Source organism: Canis lupus, chromosome 7, assembly GCF_011100685.1.
Source record: "Canis lupus familiaris isolate Mischka breed German Shepherd chromosome 7, alternate assembly UU_Cfam_GSD_1.0, whole genome shotgun sequence".
Taxonomy (NCBI): domain Eukaryota; kingdom Metazoa; phylum Chordata; class Mammalia; order Carnivora; family Canidae; genus Canis; species Canis lupus.
The window spans coordinates 8,083,364-8,104,910 of NC_049228.1; the positions used below are offsets into that span (position 1 = coordinate 8,083,364).

General features: G+C 50.6%; 1 protein-coding gene across 5 annotated transcripts in view; it reads right to left on the minus strand.

The window, feature by feature from the left end:
• Positions 1–21,547, minus strand: part of LAMB3 (laminin subunit beta 3) — a 126,783-nt gene that overhangs the window by 22,411 nt on the left and 82,825 nt on the right. For 3 of the 5 annotated variants that reach the window (XM_038542035.1, XM_038542036.1, XM_038542038.1), the window contains exons 5-9: positions 20,288–20,720; positions 15,719–15,783; positions 14,762–14,916; positions 3,434–3,548; positions 2,835–2,908 (exon numbers count right to left, since the gene is read on the minus strand). In XM_038542035.1, the coding sequence (XP_038397963.1) occupies positions 2,835–2,908; positions 3,434–3,548; positions 14,762–14,916; positions 15,719–15,746 (372 nt within the window). In that variant the 5' untranslated portion in view covers positions 15,747–15,783; positions 20,288–20,720. Of the gene's footprint in view, positions 1–2,834; positions 2,909–3,433; positions 3,549–14,761; positions 14,917–15,718; positions 15,784–17,104; positions 17,969–20,287; positions 20,744–21,547 lie in introns of those variants that run through there. The other 2 variants (XM_038542037.1, XM_038542034.1) reach the window with 2 other exon arrangements.

Genomic DNA, 21,547 nt, shown 5'->3' on the forward strand with positions numbered 1-21,547 from the left:
GATTTCTAGAACTTACTCATCTTGTAGCTGGAAGTTCATGCCCTTTGACCAACATCTTCCCATTGGGCCCCTGCCCCCAGCCCCTGACAAGCACCATTCTAGTCTCTATGGCACGAGTTCAGCTTTTTTAGATCCTGCATATGAGAACACGTGGTGTTTTTCCTTCTTTGACTTCTTTCACGTAGCAGAATGCCCTCAAAATCCACCTATGTTGTCACAAAAGCCAAGACTTCCTTCTTTCTTAGAGCTGAATATCCCATTGTGCACAGATCTATGGCTATAGATTGCATTTTCTTTGTCTGTTCATCTTCTGATGAACACTTAGCTTGTTTCCATGTCTTGGACTATTGTGAACATGAGGGTACAGGTATCTCCTCGAGACAATGATTTTATTTCCTTCTGATATATAGACCCAGGTAGAACTGTCAGATCGTAGGGTAGCTCTGTTTTTAGTTTTTGGAGGAACTTCCATATTACTTCCATTCGTGGCTGCACCAATTGACATTCCCACCAACAGGGCACAAAGGCTCCTCTTTCTCCACATCCTCGCCGACTCGTACATCGTGTCTTTTGGATCACAGCCGTTCTAACAAGCACGAGGCAATGTATCAATGTAGTTTTGGTTTGCATTTTTCTGATGATTAATGGTGTTGAGCATCTTTTCATTTGCCTACTGGCCATCTGTGTGTCTTCTTGGGAGACATGTCTGTTCAAGGCCTCTTCCTTGCTCTTCTTGAATGAGTCCGAACTCCTGCCCAGGTCCCGAGATATGTGGGCCTGTCTTCTCACCTCATCTCATGTCCCATACACCTTCATCTTTGCAAGCTCTCAGCTGCATCATATGCTCCTTCCTTCCTCAGAACCTTCGTTCAGATTGTTTCTTCCAGCTGGAATGTTCTTCCCCCTGGTGGGTTCCTTCTCATTTTTTGTTTTCAGCTTAAATGTCACCTCCTCATGAGACTCTTTTGTACCTATGTAGCACACATTCTTCTGCCCACACTCTGCCCACTCTACCTCATTCTAGCCTTTTGTTTCCTTCATAAATGTCACTACAATTCCCAATCATTTATTTGTTGGCTTACTCCTTTTGATTCCTCTCCCACTAGACCAGGGTTTTCCAGTCTTTGGCTCTGTTACTGTTTGGAGTTGAGTTATTCCTTGTGTGGGCTGTCCTGATCATCGTAGAATGGTTAGCAGCATCCCTGACCTCTATAAACTAGATGTCACTAGCACCTCCACAGTTGTGACAACAAAGAACATCTCCAGAAATTGCCAAATATCCCCTAATTAAGAACTACTCTAGTAAATGGCAGGCTCCCATCTGTCTTTTTCAAGTTGAACCCCCAATATCTAGCACACAGGAGGCACTTAGTCATTTGGTGGATGAATGGATGAAGCTTTAGTCTACTTCCCTCCTCCCCAGTTATATCTGTAAACTCATTTCTCACCAGCTTATAGCCTTCCACATCCTTCCTTCTCACCATCGTATACACATTTTCCCCTCAAGACCCTATATGTGCATTCCATTGCCTTCTCCCCAATTTTATACCTTCTTGCCTCTTGTCTCCAGGCCTTTGCATTTTATGGTTGATTCTCTTTGTCAAGAATGAACTTTGCCCTTTGTCTGGCTTAAATTAGTGGCCTTACAAAGGTTCACCTTTTCCCAGACACATTCTCTGACTCACCCCCCAAAGACAGACCAATTGGGACACTCCTTTGTATTCCCAGCATCACTTCCTACCAACATCAGAGCACCTCACTGTCATACCTCCTCACTGTCAGTCCTTTGTCTTCCCAACATATACTAGAGCAGTATGAGAACCATGATTTAGCTCAATGCATCTTTCTATCCATAACATCTGGCCCCAAACCTAACATACAACCAGTGTTCGATATGTGTGTATCAAGAATGATCAAGTAAATGAATGAGTGAGTAATGAACAAGCAATGTGACTAACAATATCCATCCAGATGCATGTTGCCCTTCAAAGTTGTCACCTTTAGAGACTAGGCATTTATTCAAATGATACTGCCATTTCTCAAAATACTTTTGACCTTTTCTTGAGCAGAAAATCTCAGAGCTAACTTTCTGAGTCAAGGAAGAAATTAGATCCTATTGCTTTTTATTCACAGCTCATTTTAACTCCTAAAAATGACATCACCCTTCATGATTATCTAATCTTATTAACCAAGCTTGCTCTTTAAATATTTGACTATTTCTGTAGAAAGAATAAAATCAAATCTCCTCTGAAAAAAAATAAACGACCTGTGACAAATGAACAAAAATATTCCCTCCCAAAGAAGTATCTCAGGAGGCTAGTCTAAAAGCAGAATCCAAAAGTACTCTGAGAAGGAATAGCAGTGAATAAGTACATGGCCCACCAAGAGGGCTACTCCAAAAACCTATCTTTCATAAGGATGGGCCAGTTGTTGGCTGTCTGTTAAACTCAGTCTCATCAGCAAAATTATGAAACATACCAAGAAGACACAAATGTATAATAATTGACCAGGCCCAGTGGAATTGGTACTTGGCAGAGCTGAATTAATTAGATGGATTGAAGATGAGGGATTCAGAGAGAAAGCGGATATATAACCACTGCGTGGCCAGGACAGGGGCCTGGAGGTGCCACCATACTCCCAGGAGTGGGCCTCTGCTGTCACCACAATATAGTCTTAGAGTAAGTGTCGTCTCAGCTTGAAGAAGTGAAGCCCACCTACCATGTGGTGTCCTCACCCCAAGCCTGGCTAGACAAGGACACTATGCTCCCCATAAGCCCAAGCTCACATGGCCCAGGGTCCCCTCTCCTATCTACTACCATCCCCAGGAAGCATACCTTAAAATCCATCAAGATGTCTTGAAGCTGGAACCTCCTATCCAGGTCCAACTGCAGAGAGACGGGGTTTACATCTAGAAGGACAAAAAGTAGAAACATTAGACCAGAGAAATTTTACCTTCCTGCCCTGAGGAAGGCTCTAGACTCTACTAGATCTGGGAAACACTAACCTCAATCTTCTGATTTCCCTCTTGGAGAGGAATGGTACCAACATGCTTCTCCTTGTATTTCCTACTCATGATCCTATCTGTCCTTGGCCAAATTTCCTTTCCATCACCTCTTGATGACCCTAACACACTGAAGGATTTCAACTTGTCTGTTCTTCAAGCTTCATTCCTTCAACGACCTCATTGTAACCAAGTGGGGTGAAATAAAGGCATCCCTCACTCTTTTTACCCTTTCCTTAACTTCCAGCCAATTCTTCTACCTACAGGGTCTGAGAGACTTCAAATATAGAGGCAGAAGGTCTGTCAACCACGCATGTCCCACCACATAAGAACTGCTTGGGACACTCAAAAGCGTTCCTGGGTACCCTCCAACCACCCTCATCCTTTGGGACCTCCCACAACTTTAGACCCCTGGAGATGGGCAGTGCTTACCATTCTGTGACTGCCACCAGCGCATAGGGCCCGAAGATGAAACCACATTCTCCACTCGGTGACTGTTGTAACTGTGAGGCAACCTAGAGTCACACTTGCAGCATTTCATCTGCCACTGTGGGACAGGGAGATGAGAGAGCCTTGTGGGTGGGGTCCACAGAGGACTTCCCCCCTGCATCCTGAGAGCCTAGAACATTCTCTCTGTGGAAATCCTACCCCCAGGGATCCACTGGTTTCATTAATACTCTTGGAAGGATTGGCCTCTTAAAACAAGGCTATTGGTCATCTTTGAATGTAATTCTTTTGTGTCCCCCCTAACACACAGCTAAGTAGACAGTGAATAGGTGTTATTATTGTCAGGAAAGAGGCGTGAAGTAGCATAAAAACGTTGGTACAGAGCACTGTCTCAAAGAAAAACTTGAGGGTTGCCTGGGTGGCTCAGTCAGTTAAGCATTGGACTCTTGGTGCTGTCTCAGGTCGTGACCTCAGGGTTGTGATATTGAGCCCCATTCAGGCTCCATGCTCAGGGTGGAGTCTGCCTGGGATTCTCTCTCTCCCTCTGCCTCTCCCTTGACCCCTCCCCCAGTTTGCTCTCACTATCAATCAATCAATCAGAAATAAATAAATAAAATCTTTTTTTAAAAAAGATAGAAATTTGAAAAGAGTATCAAGAGCAAACAGAAGAAAAGATGAGGAACTCACTTTAATTTAGTATCGTTTATGTGCTAGGTATAGGTTAGGGAGTTTTATATGTCATCTCACCTAATCCTGGAAGCTCTGGGGGAAAACCAAGTTTCTGAGCATCAGGGAGAGGGGGCATGGCAAAAAAGGACAAGAGAATTTGGGGTTCCTATCCTACCTGTGGTACCTCATTTTCTAGGCTGTTTTCTCCTCTGTAGATTGGGTGGAGGTTGGAATAGAATCATTCACTCAATCATTCAACAAATAGTGTGTACTATGTGCAAGACCCTGCTCTGGGCTCTGAAGTTATAGTAGTGAACAAAACGAAGACCTTGCCCTCGGGCAGCCAACATTCCAGAAACGCTTGGATAATCTTAAAGGTGTTCCGGCACTGGCATCTGGAACTTGAGAACCTTCCCAGGTTTGGCATTCCCTACCCACAGAGAGAATGCAAGGGTCCCCAATCAAATGGAGCGTTGTACTAGGTGGTCCCAAGGCAGGGATGCATAGGACAGGGAAAGCTGCAGCCCTGGGGCTGAAAGTAAGTGGCCTTGCATGAAGATATGAAGATGGAGGCCAAAGTGGGCAGCCAGAAGGAAACAGCCTCACTGAGGGGCTCCCCTCAAAACCACACCTTCCCTGGCCTGACCATGCCCTGGAGTGAGACAAGAGACAGAACCAAACCCCATGGGCTCCACAGCAGGCAGAGATCACCAAGCAAAAGAACAGGGCCAGAGGACATGGCCTTTGTTCTCTTAGTTTATGTGCACACACATACACACACACACACACACACACACACACACACACACACACCACAAAGACGGCATGACCTTGCCCCAGCTCCCCCATGCAACACAAATAAATTCTGTTTTCTCTGAGTAACCATGGTACCAGACCTTGTGCCCAGCGTAAAGAACACTGTTCGGAGGGCTCCACATTCACCCACGAGTAGAGGCACAATTTGGACAAGAGCCTCACTGGTCTGCTGCTCCTTCAGGGTGGGGGCAACTGTCCAAACACCCCCTGCCTCTGCTTTACCCTGAGGCCTCCACTCACCAGAACCAAGCTTTGGCTTCTCCCAGGCCTTCTAGCTCCTGAACCTCTGCCCTGTCCAGGGAAGGTGATAAGCTGATGTCTTAGAACGGATAGCATCTGCAGAACTGATTAATCTGCGGGTCAGTCCTGAAGGGATTGGGCCATCGCCTGGGGTCATAGAAACTCCTCGCCCAACACCCATCTTCCCACTCCACAGCTGACAAAGCTTGGGGCAGTGCAGAAGCAGAGGGGAGCCAGGAGTCCTGACTCTCAGAGCCTCTTCTTCCCACCCAACCTTCCAGCTCTCACCTCTAAAATAAGAGACTTGTCATCCTTCCTGGTGCTTGGAAGTTTCCTCATCAGCTCTGAAAGTGCTTTATTTTCTTTAAGATTTTATTTACTTATTAATGAGAGGTGCAGAGACAGAGGCAGAGACATAGGCAGAGGGAGAAACAGGCTCCCTATGGAAGCCTGATGTAGGACTCGATCCTGGGACCCCAGGACGCTCAACCACTGAGCCACCCAGGCATCCCTCAAAAGTGCTTTATTAAGCAATAATTTTCTGATACTTAATGTTCAAACAAGGGCTGGCACATGAGCCCTGTAGGGAGCACTCCCTGCCTCCCTCCTGGTCACGGCCCCATCTACTCCTTGCCCTGCCACATTTTTCTTCATAGTACATGTCTCCACTTAAAATACCATGCATTTATTGTCTATTTATTTGCTTATATTATTTGTTTACTGTGAGCCACATATGTACACTCCATGAGGGCTTGTTTTCCTCTTCTCCCAGTGCTTAGAAAAATGCCTCGCACATAGTAGACCCTTAATACTCATTGAATGAAGAGTAAATACCCAATAAATAAATAAATAAATATAATAAATAAGAGTAAATGCTCAATAAGTGCAAGTAAAATAACATTTTTTGAAGATTTTATATACTTATTCATGAGAGACACAGAGAGAGATGCAGAGACATAGGCAGAGGGAGAGGAAGAAGCAGACTCCTGCAGGGAACCTGAGGCGGAACTCGATCCCAGGACCCCGGGATCACAACCTGAGCCGAAGGCAGACGCTCAACCACTGAGCCACCCAGGCGTCCCTCAGTGCTAACATTTTAATTCCCTTCCTGCAGTCAGGCAGTTCAAAAGGAGGAATGGGAAGGGAGGCAATAAAACAGCAATATTATGTGACAGAGAGCCCACCATGGGCCAGGTACTGTACTAGGAGTTTGAATACGAAAACCTATTTAAGCCTCACAACAGCCCTATGTGGTAAAGACTATTAGTCCCATTTTATATATGTGAAAGATGAGGCTCAGAAAGGCTCATGACTTTTCTACTAGTGACTGAGAGCCAATGTCAATGTCAACACCAGCACCAACCCCAGAGAGAGGGTCCCTCACCTCCTCCACCTCCCCCCTCCTCCTCTCCCCCTCTCTCCTTCTCTCTCCCTCCCTCTTGCTTCTGCTAGGAGGCCAGGTGGGTGCACTGACATCACAGGAAGCATGATAAAGGGTGACAGCCTCTGTCTCACTCAAAGGGCTTGGCCTGACCCTGCAGCTGACCATGGGGGAGCCTAAGGTGGAAAAAGCACTTTGGGAAGCAAGCTGGCTCCTCAGGCTGACCCAGCTCAGTTAACACAGAAACTGTAGATGTGTCAGTGGCTGAAATAAATACCTGAGCACTTAAAATAATCCTTTCTGGGCAAGAGAAGCCTTTTGCTGGAATCTGACTCTCCTCCAGGATCCTATTTTGGTCCCTGGCAATGAGCGTGCCCTCTCCCCACTCTGCGCAGCCTCGCGGGGGCAAACTTTTCCACTCCCATCCTCTGTCTGCACTCAGCACATGTCCTGCAGAGAGACAAGGGCCAGCTGCCTTCCGGCCGCCTGTCACCAGAGCTCTCTCCCCAGCGCTGCTGGGACCTGATCCCGGCCTGTTCCCTGGCCAACAGAACGCCAGAAACAAGGCTCTTTCTTTCCTCGGGCCTGGAGCACAGGAGCTAGAACAGCTCAACCTGGAACTGGAAATGACCTTGATGGTCCCAAAGGATGAAATATTATGTAACTATTAAAAAGACTGCTCACAGAAGGTTTTTAATTACTTGGGGGGTGGGGTGTGGACACTGTAAGGTTTTATAGGAGAACAAACGTTGGGCATGAACGTATCTATGTCATGATCTCAAATATATATATTTCAAGGAATAGAAAGTGTTTGGAAGGAAATATCCAATAAATTAGGTGGAACCGTATAAAATTGCTGATATCCAGTCAACCTGACCTACAAAAACGACAACCACATGCAGCTTAAGCTAGTATGTCTGGGTAATAGGATGACAGGGAACGTCTTCCCTTATTTGTTATGCTTTAATCATTTTAACCTTTTGTGCCTTGGATATATATTTGCTTTAGGGGTACATGGGTGGCTCAGTGGTTGAGCGTCTGCCTTCGGCTCAGGTCGTGATCCTGGGGTCCTGGGATGGACTCCCGCATCCGGCTCCCTGCAGGGAGCCTGCTTCCCCCTCTATGTCTCTACCTCTCTCTCGATCTCCCATGAATAAATAAATAAAATCTTTAAAAAATATATTTGCTTTAATATTCAGGAAAATAGACATGTCTATAAAAGAAAACAAACTAAAAAATGTCCAGGGTGTTCAGTATGGGCTTTTTACCCTGCCTGCTGGCCCAGGCCACCCAGTGAGCCCAGGGGGTGCCCCATGCCCACCCCACCTTCCTTCCACGTGTGCAGGGCACTGAAGGAAGATCAGATGCCCTCATGGGCTTAAAACCTACGTGCTGCTTATCATAGAAACATAGCTAAAGGAGGGATTTATTGCAATCCTTGGAGACAAGCTAAGCCAACAGGCTCGGGACAGGTATTTTAAGTAGCTCTGCTTGTCAACCAGCTAGCTGGATGGAGACCTGAAATAGAGCCGCTTACGGCAGAAGCCCACGTGATGACAAGCTGCTAACTTCCTCTTTCCCTGTGGGCCTCAGTTTCTCTTTCTATTTATTCTTGCATGCCCCTCTGAATATGTGTCTAAATGTGTGTGTGCGATTCTCAACACGAGGCTCTTCCCCTCATGGGTGCTACGTGCCTCCATCACTCCCGGAGGTGGAAGCTCTCAGCTGCAGCAGCCCCCCTCCCTGGGGTCAACTGGCCAACGTTCTCCTGGCTGCGCTACCTCAGAGACAAGGCATTATTATCAATTCAGCCTGTCAGGCCTCCAGCCAGTTTGGCTCCTACTTGCTCTCCATCTGGAAAGGCTGGGCCTCTTCCCTTATCCTGGAGCTTTCTAGAAGCTCAGCAGTCTGGCCGGAAGACAAACCCTCCCAGAGAGCTAGGGGGAGGGCAAAGGAGCGAAGCAGGAGCCTGAAGCACAGTGGAAATAGGTGGAAAAGGGAAGGTAAACGCAAATCGAAGCTCTGTGCCTTTGTAGAACATGGAACTGATTCGAGGGGGAAATAGGAGAACAGTCTCTGGTTGTCATGGCCCAGCTCCCTCCCATGAGCGAGCCAGAGGCTGCCTGTGTCTATCTAAGGAGATAGCATCAGGGTCATGGCTGCCAGCCAGCGCTCAAAGAAAGGAAGCCAGGACAAAAAAAAAAAAAAAAAAAAAATCCAGCTGCCTGCAAGAAAAGCCATTCTCTCCACTTGAGCTTCCTCGTTGGTAATATGCAGGCGTGGAAAAAGATAATGAAATTCCTTCTTGCTCTAACGTGCTATTAGAATTCTCCCCTACTCCAGCTTATCTGCCCAGAAGTTTAAAACACTCCAAATAAGAATGCAAAGGAAGGAAGGGAAGAAAAACAAAAAATAAGACACTAGCCAGATGCTCTACTGTAGAAATACTCCTCTCAGCGAAGTGAGAAGAAGGAGCCCTTTAAGGCCGTCGGTCAGCAAGGCCTCCTTCAGACCCCACTGGGATCCGCAAGCCTCCACTGCTCTCGGTCAGCGTATGTTGCAGGTCAAGGTCAAAAGTCCGGTTCTGCTGTGGTGCTGGGAACCAGACAGTCCCCACCCCCAGTACTGTCAGACACTTTCAACTTCATCTTCTCTCTTGTCATGAAGTAACACCTTCACCAAAGCCTTAACTCAACACCGCTCTATCACCATCCAAACGAAGCTCAGTAGGCTGACTTTCTGCAGCTGATTAGAGATGATGTGTACCACACACCCAGAAATTACACTGCACCAGGCTCTCTCCTGAGCACTACACATACATTATCTCATTTCACCCTTCCAAAATCTCTGAGGTCAGTATGTTACACTAAATGGTGGGTATACTCATTGACACATAGGAAAGCAAGTCTTAGAGAAGTTAAGAAATGTGTCCGAGCCCATAAAGTCGGGAAGAGATAAAGCAGGGATTTCTGTCTCAGGGTGTCTGCCTCTAAACCTTCTAAACCTTCTAGCTCAGTTCTAATTCAAATGGTCACTTGGCAGCCACTGGTCAGGGCCAGGGTTGGTTGTCAGGATACTCCCTCCTTACTTCCCGGGGAAGGACAGCTTTAGCTCCAGCCTGGACCTCTCTAGAAACAGATATTCCCCCAGACCGGAGTGCAGAGAACTGCTTTGCTTCCCTGGACCTCTGCAGTCTCTGCCAGTGACCATGGTTCCTACAGCCCCTGACGACAAAGAGGCAAAGCAGGTCTGCTAAATGTTGCCCAGAGACTTCTAGGGACCTGGACCCCAATGGGGTGAGAGACGAGGCCAGCAAGGCCTGAGATCACTCGGGTTTGTCCCGGCCTTCCCACTCCATCCTTCCCCTCTCTTCTGTCCTTCTAGCCCCATGAACCATACTCCCCAGCCCATAACCACCAGGACCCAAGAATCTCACATGCCATCAACCCAAGCTTTTTTGCTTCCTTCTGATGGCAGCACTTTCCCTCAGTGTCCCTATCCACATCCTTCTATCCCTCAAAACTTAACCATCCTGGCTTTTACTTTCTTGGAACCCTTTACAAAAGCCACAGCTAATTTCCTGCTAAGCAAACCCTTGCTAAGATATAACGGTTGATGATAGATTGATATGGTACCTTTCCCAAGAGTGCTTGTATTCAAATAGGGAATGCAACAATGCTTCACCCAACAGAGTGAATCCCCAATGGTAGGAGCTTTGGAAGTTTCAGAACTGCTGAGAACTTCTGGGAAATGGGAGGGCAGACATTTTGGTCAGAGGCAGTCTCGAAGTACTCTGTGGGCAGAGGATAAGGAGCTCAGGATCTATATGAATACATCCTCTGCCTACATATTAGCCACGCAAACATCCAGAAAACAGACAGTTGTCAAGCCAAGAAAGGCAGTGCTCACTGGGGTGTGTGCATGTGGATGTGGGTACACTTACATGCAAGTGTGTGTGTGTGTGTGTGTGTGTGTGTGTTGGGGTGGAGGGGATGTCAACTGGCTACTGCTCCTCAGCTTGTTTCCAAGAGATAAAAATGACAGCTGTTTGGTTTACACAGCTAATTAACCTGAGGAATGCACTGTGTTAAACTGTTATTAAGGCAGCTGGGTAATTAAGTTTTCACCCAGAAAGGGAGGGAGTGGGAGATAAATAAAGCATTTAGGGGGAGCAGACACAACATTGGAAGAGACATTGTCAGAAACAGAAATCAGGGCTGGAAAGCTTCCGGGCAAAATGCACTGGTTCCTGGGAAGCCCGAACCAACCCAGAGATGACCGAAGGGTACAGCTCAGCCCCTGCCAGTACCTGCCTGAGAGAGACCATGATGAACCCCCGGGGTCACACACAGCCCCGCCATCGCTGTGAAGCAGCCAGAGATGCGAGAGCTGAGCAAACACAAAGGCCAACTAACCCAATTCCGTCATTTCATAAATGGAGATATGGTGGTCTAGAGAGAACCCATGAGCTGGCAAGGTCACATCCCTAATCTAAGTGTCAGAGCCAGGATCAGAACCAGACAGTCCCCATCCCCAGGCAGGGCGACTTTGCTAACCATGATTCCCTCTGGATTCCCCAACAGTCCACTGCAGACCAGACTGGCAATGGCCACCTTGGAAGCAGAGTGGGCTGGTCCAAGGATGGGTTGATTTCGACAAGTGTGCGAGTGTGTGTCCTAATCAGGGAAGAAATGCTCAGGAGTATGATTCACAGATGGGGCAGCCTCTGCACATAGACACAGATGCTAGGAGGCAAGTGTGTAAGGGAAGAGGGGATGGAACTTTCAGTGTCTTGTAGACACTAGCCCCATGGTCACTTTGCTCATTCCCTTATACAGTCCTCACAATGACTCCTGGGACTAGGTGCTGTTGGTACTCTCATTTTTCAAATGAGGAACTGATGTTTGGGGAAAGCACAGAAGGGAATAAGGATAAGGGGGCAACACGGAAATGCCTTGAGCTTTAGGGAACAGTGAGTCTACCTGGGGGTTAGTTAGGGACTAAAGGAAGGACACCAAGGAGACGGGGCCATTTTGGTAAAGAACAGCCTGGGCCCAAGCTTGGATAGTTAGAGGGCAGTGAAGGCAGACAGGCCTAGGAAGGGCAAAGTTGAGGGTGGGGTACCCAAAGACTCAGTTGGCCAAGTCCGATATCCATTGTAAGGGTTGCAATACGGACCCCAAAACCACAGAAGCAAGCCCTTGAGGCTGATAGGATTTAGCCACTGAGATCAAATGAGGCAGAGGACGTAGCATGCCAACACGCAAAGACTGGCCCACAAAAAAGGAGCCACACTCTGAGATCGGGAGCTGGGAGAGACAATTTTGGAACTGGAAGGAGTCCCCACACTCCTGTAACTCCATCCCACTGAGTCCTCCCGGGGTTGAGAGCAGGGGAATGCACAGTGCTGAATGTCCAAGAGCCATAAATCTCTAAGGCACTTGCATTCACGCTACATCAGTGAAGCAGGCAGCAGGTGCTGGGTGAGGTTATGCTTGGCTCAGGGCTCGCCATGTCCCGGAAATAGAACGGAGGCACTAACCAGAAGCTTCGACTTAAGGAAAGTATATATATACGGGGGCAGGAGCTGGTAGGAAAGGAGTGAGGGGGAGAAGGGAGAGGGGTAGACACCAGGAATAGAGCTCCGCATCATGCCTCATCTCCAGCTGGGGCTGCCCAGTACCCACCCACCCCCATCTCTAAACTACTCAGAAAACTCAACACTTGTGTGTTTCCAGCAGAAGTTTGGGGCCCCAGCACACACCCAAACCCTCCCGACAGCACACGGAGGTCACAAGCGCCACCACATGAAGCGCTGTGAAAATTAATTGAGATAATTTTTATAAAACTCTGAGCATGATGTCTGGGACACACAACATGTGCCTAATAAAGTATAGGTGCTAAACATATCATTTGATAATAGAATACATTAAACTTAAAACTGAAATTGGAAATCAGCAGAGTTAAAATATTGATTTCAAATCTTCATCACAGTGCCACCACTGTGCCCAGTGAGGATTCGGGATACATCTGTGCAGAGCCCTGGAAGTGACTCCGTGCCTTTAGTGTATGTCTTCACTGCTGTCAACCAATAGCCGCTAGGAGGTTAGCAGGTAAGGGAGAGAAAAGGGGAAATGGAACAGGGAGAGGTGGAAGGTAGGGGGACAGAAGCTGGCTCTCGGCAGTCAGCTCCTTCCCAAAGAAACTTGGGGCCAGGAGCAGACCTAAAGACCCTTTCATCTAACGCTCACTCATGGAAGAGGAAGTTAAGTCCTAGGGCTAACAGCTTGCCCAAGATCACACCACAAGTTAGTGGTGGTAGCCCTGGGGCTACACACCGTCTTCGAGATGCGGTAACCTCTACTCTTGAAAAGAGGTTCATGGCTTTATTCCCCCTTGTAGAAAGGGGGAAAAAAAGCCAATGCATCTCAGCTTTCACAGCTGCAAAATAGCTGAGATTTATCCATCCCCAGGGTTGCAAAAGTCTAGACTTCTCTTTTGCAAGCACCGTTTTTGTTCTCAAAAGAGCAGGGAAGGGAGTTGGCACCCTGGGGCATCTGAGAGAGGCAGAGGGCAGGCCAAGGTGAAGCCAAAACCCCAAGGCTTTGGGGACAGAGGCTTTCCGGCAGGGGCTCTGTGCTTCTTCCTGCTTTCCCTCCTAGAAGGCAGGGCAGCTCCAGGAAGGAAGTCAGCAGAAGTCTCCCTAAAATTTTTAGACATGGCTCAGTGGCACAAGATTTTGAGGGCATGTAGGAAGGGGGCAGCTAAAACCATTCCATTGGCCAGAAAGCCTAATGGTGCCAGGTCCCCTGATGCTCATGGAGAAATCTGGGCCCACAGGGAGTACTTGCCTTATGCTGGCCATCTTACCCAATACTGTCAAACTGGCTTTCCCACATCCAACTGGGTGAGATGAAGAAACTACAGCCAGCTCTGTTCAGCACCTCCAAAACCACTACCCAGTACCATCTGCCATTAAAGGTCACCAAAAGAACACTGGAGACTTGAAGGGCAAGGGCCCTAGCGGCAGTATCAGATGCCACCTCCATCATCCCAAGGACAAGGACAGTCTGGAAAGAGGACATCACAGAGAACTCAAGTCTCCTTTATGACAATCTCTCTCACTTGCCTTCTCTCTGTATTTCTCTCTTTCTCCTTTTTCTGAAGAGACTAGAGACTCAGTGAAAACTACTCCCTCATACATTCCTTTGTCCAAACCTTTGGTTTCAGGGTAGAAAAAATGGCCAAATGAGACATGCAACCAGGAAACAAGAAAACACTAGGTGATTTCAACTTTGGTAAATACGGGGCACCGAGAATGACCTACCTCACTGAAGAGAAAAGAAAAGAAAGCCAACAAAGGTCCAGAAGCATGTAGAAGAAAAAGCACAACAGCTCTTTGAAAAACTCAAGTGCCTAAACAGGGAATGTTAATTGACATAGGTCAGTGTGTCTGAGTTTCTGCATTGTTCAGTTTGTGTTCTTACTGATCAGCTGAGTCGCTGAACCCCCTTGCTGGCCTCATCACTTCTTGGCCTATCTCGCTGATTTAGATCTTCTAAGAGCAGTTTGTGTGGTTCCCGCTTTGTCTGAGGGGACCACTGGGGCTGAGGGGTAGGTAAGTTGGCTCTTCATGCACGGCACTTGCAAAACATAGAAGGTAAACTCCAGCCTATGAGCATATATTCTCCCGTTAGCTCTGTCCACACTCATATCCCAACACCGGCCAGAGAGACGGTGGCAAACGAGTGACCTGGGCACAACTAACTCAGTTCATCCCGTGGCAGGAACACAACCCAGTGCACACATCCCACCACCTGTGCTCCATCAGCCTTGACTTCGCCTACCCCAGACAATGCGTTAGACCCCCCATTCTAAAGGATCAATATTCATCTGATTCCATTCCCAAGACTTGAAAAACTGGCCTCCCCATGCCCGAAGGGTGAGGACAGACTCCAGCTTTATCAAGCAGAATGGAGAAGAGAGCCAGTCAGCTAATTCTGAGTACGTCTTCTCTTGCCCAGTGAAGGAGAAAAGTCTTCAGAGGCAGAGATCTGGCCTTAGGCTTTTCTTGCACTGTCCACAGCTCATGGGGCTGCGGCCATCCCAAATACACTCTAGGCATTCTGGGAACAAATGGCAGCCTCACCCAACCCCACCCCACCTCGTCTTCTCCGGTCTTGGAGGCCGCACTGGTGGGGGCCTACCTCGCCATACTGGGTGCAGTAGGTCTCAGGCTTGGTCAATCCACAGGTGGATGAAGCTCGGAGAAACCGGGTCCTCCCAATGAGCAGGTCCCCAACAGGCGGATAGCAGGCCCCACGGGAGCAGGCTTGCTGGGCACATAGGAAGCTGGGCCAGACTGAAATCACAGGGGTGCTTGGAAATTACCTACAGAGAGGAGGCCAGGCCACCCCAGTATTCCCCCAGGGGAGCAAAAGTCAACAAGACTAGACCCTTTCCCTCACGGGTGCTCCCACTCGGTGGTGGGCCTAAGGATTGGAATCCCGATGCCGTTAGGTTAAAAAGCTGATTTCGTGTTCTGTAACCCATAACTTAGCAAGGAAAGGAGGAGAAATGCTGGCAACCAGAAACCCTGGATGATCTTGAAATGTGGCATCCATATGTGGCTTTTAGAGTCAAGTCGCAGGCACATGCTCGGCCACCAGGACACACTCTTCAACTCCTTCACTTGCAGCCTGGCCCCTGTCAGCAGCCAGAGCAGGACCAACTGCTCACCATTTGTGCCACACTGGGAGATACCTGCATTCTTTCTGGTCCTTTATCTGCAAAGGGGACCCAGTCACAGTCTGGGACTGCCGGGCTACAATCCGCTGTATAATCAAGCTATGATGGCTCTGGAACCAGCCAGAGAGTAAAAGGCTGGGGAATTAGCTGTGCAGGTCTCTCCTGGGAACCACGAGACACCCTCGGTAGGAATAAGAAGACACTTGGGAGCCTCTCAAGAGGGGCAGAGAATAATCTTTCCCAAAGGCTCAAAGAAGCCAGGCAACCCCCCATGGGTGCCCCAGTAGACAAGTGTTCCAAACTGAAGGACTACAGGGTGACAGATGATGCTCACACTTTGGTACACTAACTTCCTACCCATGGTAGTCACCTCCCTGCGCTATAACAGGGCCTGGAGGATGGGAAGGGACACTCACCAAGGCACAGGAGGAGGAGTGGCCTCATCTTCAGCCAGTGGGGGAATCCCCTTAGAGGACCTCACCTGGGACAGAGCAAAGCAGCCTGGATAAAACAATACAAACTCTAGAACACACTAGCCCCCTTTACCTGCACTCTTGACCTAGGATACTTCTAGGCAGCAGGCACTTTTGCAGCCAAAAGCTTGGAAAATGCCAGAGCCTTGGACCCGTGTCCCAGCTGTCCTATGACTCACAGTGTACCGTGAGAAATGTCCATCCCCACCTCAGACTTCATCTTCACCCTCTGAGATGGAAGGGAAAGAGCGTTAGCCCCTCCCGGCCCAGAAAGTCGTAAGGACAGTTGGGCAGCAGAAAGGGGCTGAACCCTTTGGAGGACAGGAGCTCTAGGGACACCCGAGGCATTGTTGCTGCCCTTAGAAACAGAAGGGGCCTTTTTCAGGGCTCGGCCCAGCCAACAGGCACAAAGATAAGTGGGTCAAAGCGGCCAAGGGCCTGGAGGCGAGGCCTCTCTGCCACTGGTATGGTCTCTGATATCTCCCAGCCACCTTGAGGGTGAAGCTGTCGTGGCCACAACTCTGGGCTAAGCAGGTACCTGGGATATGATGGGCAAGTGAGGTGAGCCCGGCAAAATTTAAAAAGTGAGTGAGGATTTCACCTGAACTGGAAGCAACTCCAAATGTCTCCCATTGTGGCCCCGGGCCGTGCAGGAGGGAAGCCCCAGAGCAGGGATTCTGGAGGCTGAGTCCCTCCAGGAGGTAGGCAGGCCTACCCTGCGGAGGCATGCCCCAGCCCTGTTCGCACAGTGCCCAACTCTGCCTCCAATGACAGCCACAAACTCCTCTGGTGGGGGTGGAAGCAGGAGGGGGATGGCAAGGCAGGAGCAGAGGGGGACCCTCCAAGTTTACATACCCTTAAGTTACATACCCTAATCCTTCAAAATCATGCCTTCCAATCCCCTCCCAGAAGAGTCAGGGGCCCCGGGAAGAGACAGGTTCCACAGGAGGTGGAACAGCTAATGTGAGGTTGCACAGCTAATCATGGCCTGAGAGGGAAAGCCACTTTCTGGTTGTCATCCAGTGCTGTCTCTGCCCCTCCCCCCCGCCCCTGGGCCAGAATCCCCCACAACAAGGCAACCAAGTGGCCCTTGGAAGAGCTCAAGCTGGGCCAGCCCACACTTTTCTACTTCTCTTTGTGCTCAGCCCCAACCTGAGGCTGCTTTCTTATAAGTCACTGAGACACACTTATCAGATGGGAAAAGCAACATTTAACCTGCCTCTGGAGGCGCGCTCACCTGCTCAGGTGTGCAGCCAGGCCCCAGCCGCCCCGGGAGACACACACAGCCCTTCCCCGGGCCCGGTGGCCAGGTGAAGGCAGGTAACATACCTTGTCCCGTGCTGTTGCTCTTCTTTCTCCAGACGACCTCTGAGAGCACCCCTTGAATGCGGGGTCTCCTCGCCTGGCTCCCAGTTTTTAAAGGACGGCCTCACCTCTGGAGACTCCCTGGCTGGGCGTCGCCCACTGCAGGGCGGCTCTCAGGAATCCGGCGGCTGGCACGCCCATCGGCAGGCACCGCACCCCCCACCCTCAACCCCAGGACAGGACTGGGCAAGTGCCTTGGTCTCAGAGGCCTCACAGCAAGCTCATCAGTCGCCAGCTGCCTGTGGGTGCTTGTGGGGATGGGGATGCAGGGCACCCCTGCAAACAGAAAGCACCCTGCGGTGGGCAAACGTCAGGGACTCCCGGGGAGCAGGGAAGGGCCCTCACATCTGTGCTAGGCACTGCACTTAGCCCTTCCCCAAGGCCTACGGGAGTCAGCTTCCTCCGCTGTCCTGGACGGCCCTGGACAGAAGACCAGGTGGAGGATATAGGATATTGTTGCCCAGACCTGTCGCTGAGCTGCAAGGTGAAAAGACCCAAACATCCAAGACCCTGGAAAGCACCAGGATCCTCCTGAGGGAAAACTAAGAAAATGGAAAACCCCTGCTTTGGGGGGTGGGAGGGGCAAGGGAATCTGCTGGAGTTGTAGGTTCTTTGGGAAAGGGTCAGATCCCAACTCACGCAAGGGAAGCTTAAGAAGAATCAACAGGAATGAACTCTAAATGCCCCCCCTCCGGCTCCATCTGCAGGTTGGCAAGGAGCCCGAGGACAGGTAACTACCTGTGAGTCACTGCCCCCGGTTCAGTAAGGGCTGGCCTCCCAGCCCCTCCCTCCCTGGGCAGGAATGCCAGCCTGTAGGGCCCGAAAACAGACCTGAAGCATAACTAGCCCAGCTTCCCCTGCCCGCCCCCCACCCGCACACCAGGCCCAGAACACAGCTTCCTTTGTGGGGCTCTGGGTGTGCTCCTACCTCAGGGCCACTGGACGTGCCAGTCACAGGCCTAGCCCCGGGGGCCGGTCTCAGAGGACACTTGGCCCCCAGGTGAGGGTCGGGGGGCTTTCAGAGAGATGTGGAAGGTCTCCCAGTCCAAGCTAGGCCCTCCCGCACTCGCATCGCTCTGGAACACCACTGCCTCAAAGTTTCTATGGAAAGGACACTCTTACTACCCGGCCCAGGCTACCAGGGGCTCCTAAGCAGGAAGTTCTCTACAGTTTGAGGGTTACGTCCAAGAAACTGCTTTGAGAACCCTTCAGGGGAAAATATAGGATTTTTGTGGATTAAGCTGGGCATTTCTAATCCTTAGATTTCTAACCCTAAACTAAGTTTAGATGGGCAGGGGAAGTACTGCAATTAGCAAATGGGCATGACGTTGTTTACACGCATAACAGTTACTCCAGTAACTGGGAGCCTCTAGACTCCGGTAAGAATTCCAGCAAAATGTGGCTTAACTGGGCAAGCCAGAGTCAGTACCAGCAGCTTCCCTTCATGGGCCAGCCTGTGCAACAAGAACCCCGAGAGTCACCCCCCCCCCCACTGTCATTGTGTCTTCCAGAGAAAGATCACTGGTGACACCCCCCACCCCCACCCCAGGGTTTTGAGCCCTCCTGCCTGGTCCGTTTGTCTCCACCTCTCCAGCTCCCTGAGCTCAAGGTTTCCAGGAAGCTGCTACCCTCCTGGAACAGCCTCATCCTCTGCCCACCACCAGGAAAGAGGATGTGACAAAGAACTCATTAATAGTTAACCAGAAGAAGGAGCAGGTGTCGCAATCCCAGATCCTCAGACGAGGCAGGGGGGCTGGGGTGTGGTGGGCGGAGCACTGAGTGACTGGGGCTCTTCAAATCCCCCTCCTTCTCCTCTCTTAGGAGGCCAGGAGCCCAGGTAAATAAGCCTTCGGTGTCTCAGACTTCACAGGCTGGGGCAAGTCCCAGCAGTGGTTTGGCCTCGCAGAGGAAAATGGTAATTGCTCTGTTTGGGCCCCCCACACCCTCTGGGCCAAGTCCAGGACATCTGTTCTGCAAACCCCAAGGGCAGCGCAGGCAGCCTCACTCCTCAGGGACACTGAGCACACCCCGGGGTGGGGATCTAGACCCACCCCCTCCCACCCCCCCCCACCCCACCCCACCCCCCCGTCTCCCCCCAACCCCCACCAGGATGGCCAGGGCCCAGACACAGGCTTTGAACTTCAGAACCTCATTTATTCAGGGACCAGAAGCCTAAAACAGAGCCAGAGGCAGGGTTAGGACCTGGCCAGGGCTAAAGGGCAGTTGGGGGCATCTCTACAGTGCCCCAGTGTCCCTCTGAGTGTCCTCGCTTGCCCCGCTTCCCAGCATACTGCTCGGGAGCCCTCAGCCTCAGCAGCAGCAGCAGCAGCACCACCACCAGCCCTGGTTCATCAGGACCCACGCTCAGGGAAGCGGCTAGGCGCCGGATCCTTGACTCCTGCTTCTCTTGCACCCACATCACGCTACCAGGAAATGCTCTAGTTCCCCTTCCAAAGGCAGCTCCCACCCTCTGGGCCTGAGCCTCTCTCCCCAAACTTCTGCAATAGCCTCCAGCCTTCTGCAGCACGCCCCACGCCCCAGGCCGTGTCACTCCCCCAGCAGAAGCCTGCGCTAGCTCCCCGTTAGGGTCAGGGCCAAAGCCAAACCCCTAAAGTCTGTGAGGCCCTGCATGATCCCAACACCCCCATTACTTCTCTGTCTCTGCCCCTCACTCCTTCCACTGCAGGTGCAGGGCCTCCTTGCCGCCCTGCCTCCAAATCTCCAGGCTGCTGCTGGCCTGGGCCTCTGGCCCCAGGGGCTCTCTCGGTCCCCTGGGCATCTGGGTGACCTCTTTCCAGGCTTCATTCAAACGCTTTCTCAATCATTCCAACCACCCTGTTTAAAATGACAACCGGGATGCCTGGGTGGCTCAGCGGTTGGATCTGCCTTTGGCCCAGGGGGTGATCCCACAGTCCCGGGATCAGGCTCCCTGCATGGAGCCTGCTTCTCCCTCCTTCTCTCTCTCTCTCTCTCTCTGCGTGTGTCTCTCATGAATAAATAAATAAAATCTTAAAAAAAAAAAAAAAACTTCCCTGCCCAATGCCACTCCCAATTCCACTTACCCTACCTTATGGTAGGCTGGGTCATTTTATTGTCGTTGTTATTGTTTGCAACACTTACCGCCTTTAAATCAACTACAGAACTTACCTATTTATCATGTTTATTGTTCTGACTCCTCGCAGCGGAATGTAATGTAAAAGAAAGAGGAGATTTCTGCCCATTTCGTTCACTACTATTTTCCGAGTGCCTGGAAATAGTGCTTGGCACACAGCAGGTGCTCACTCTTGGTATAATGAGCAGGTTCACACTGAGGTGTCAACGACTGATTTAAGGAGCCCCCACGCACTGTGGGTATATCTCTATTCTCAAAGGGGACGGCCTGGGCTTCTGGTCACCAGAACGGATGGCTGAGAGTGGAGATTCCTGCTGCAGTCAGCCGCAGAGAGGGGGCCACCCGGCCTCAGATTACAGAAATGTCACCGTGTTGATGTAGGCAGTATCCCGGGCCCTCCGCAGTCATCCCTGGCAATGCCTGACAGGGTGCGGGGGTGGCCTCAGCAGCTCCAGGCTCCTTATCCATCTGTCGGGGAGACCAGCCAAGATCTGATCAATGAGAGATCAAGGGACAGAGAACAAGGAAAGGGGAGAAACGTTTCCGGAGGATAAGAGAGCCTGGCCCAGGCTGTGCTGAATCGCAGGGGTCGGAGGAAGGGGCACCAGGTGACTAAGGCCCAGGCACCACCTGAACATGGTGAGTCACGTCTGAGTCCTCGTCTGTGGGACGAGCTAGGCTCCAGGAACGTCCCTGCGGCTTCGCCGCCACCTGACTCAAGCTGGCGTGGCCCTCCACACCTGCACAACAGCTCAGCCGCCCAGACGTCGGTCACTCTTCCATGCTCCTCTCCCAAAACCAGAGAGAGGGAATCTGCTCTGACCCTGGGCACAGACAGGAGCCCAGCCTCAGGCAGAGGCCAGCAGGACAGGAGGCTGGGCTGTGTGCACGGGGTGACTGCATTCCATGTCCCTCTCCTCCCCGCACCCTCCCCTCCTCAACCTGAATGTCTGCCCACTAGACCATGGTACCCGGTAGCGTGGGCCTGGGGTCTGGGAGAAATCAGGCAGTCAGCCTAACTGAACTACAGCTACCATTTTACCAAGTGCTCAGGGAGTGCCAGGCCCCGTCCTAAACCCTTTATATGTACTAACTCACTTAACACTCACTGCCTCTCTGTGGGGGGCAGACAGTTATCCTCACTTTGCAGATGAAGAACAGGAGGCATATAAATATATGACTTGCTTCCAACTAGGAAGTGGTTGGTTGAGCCCAGACCAGTTTGCTCCAGGACTCCTCACTTCACTTAGATTCTAACATTGCCTCAAGTCCCTTTCTTTCCCTTGGATCATCTT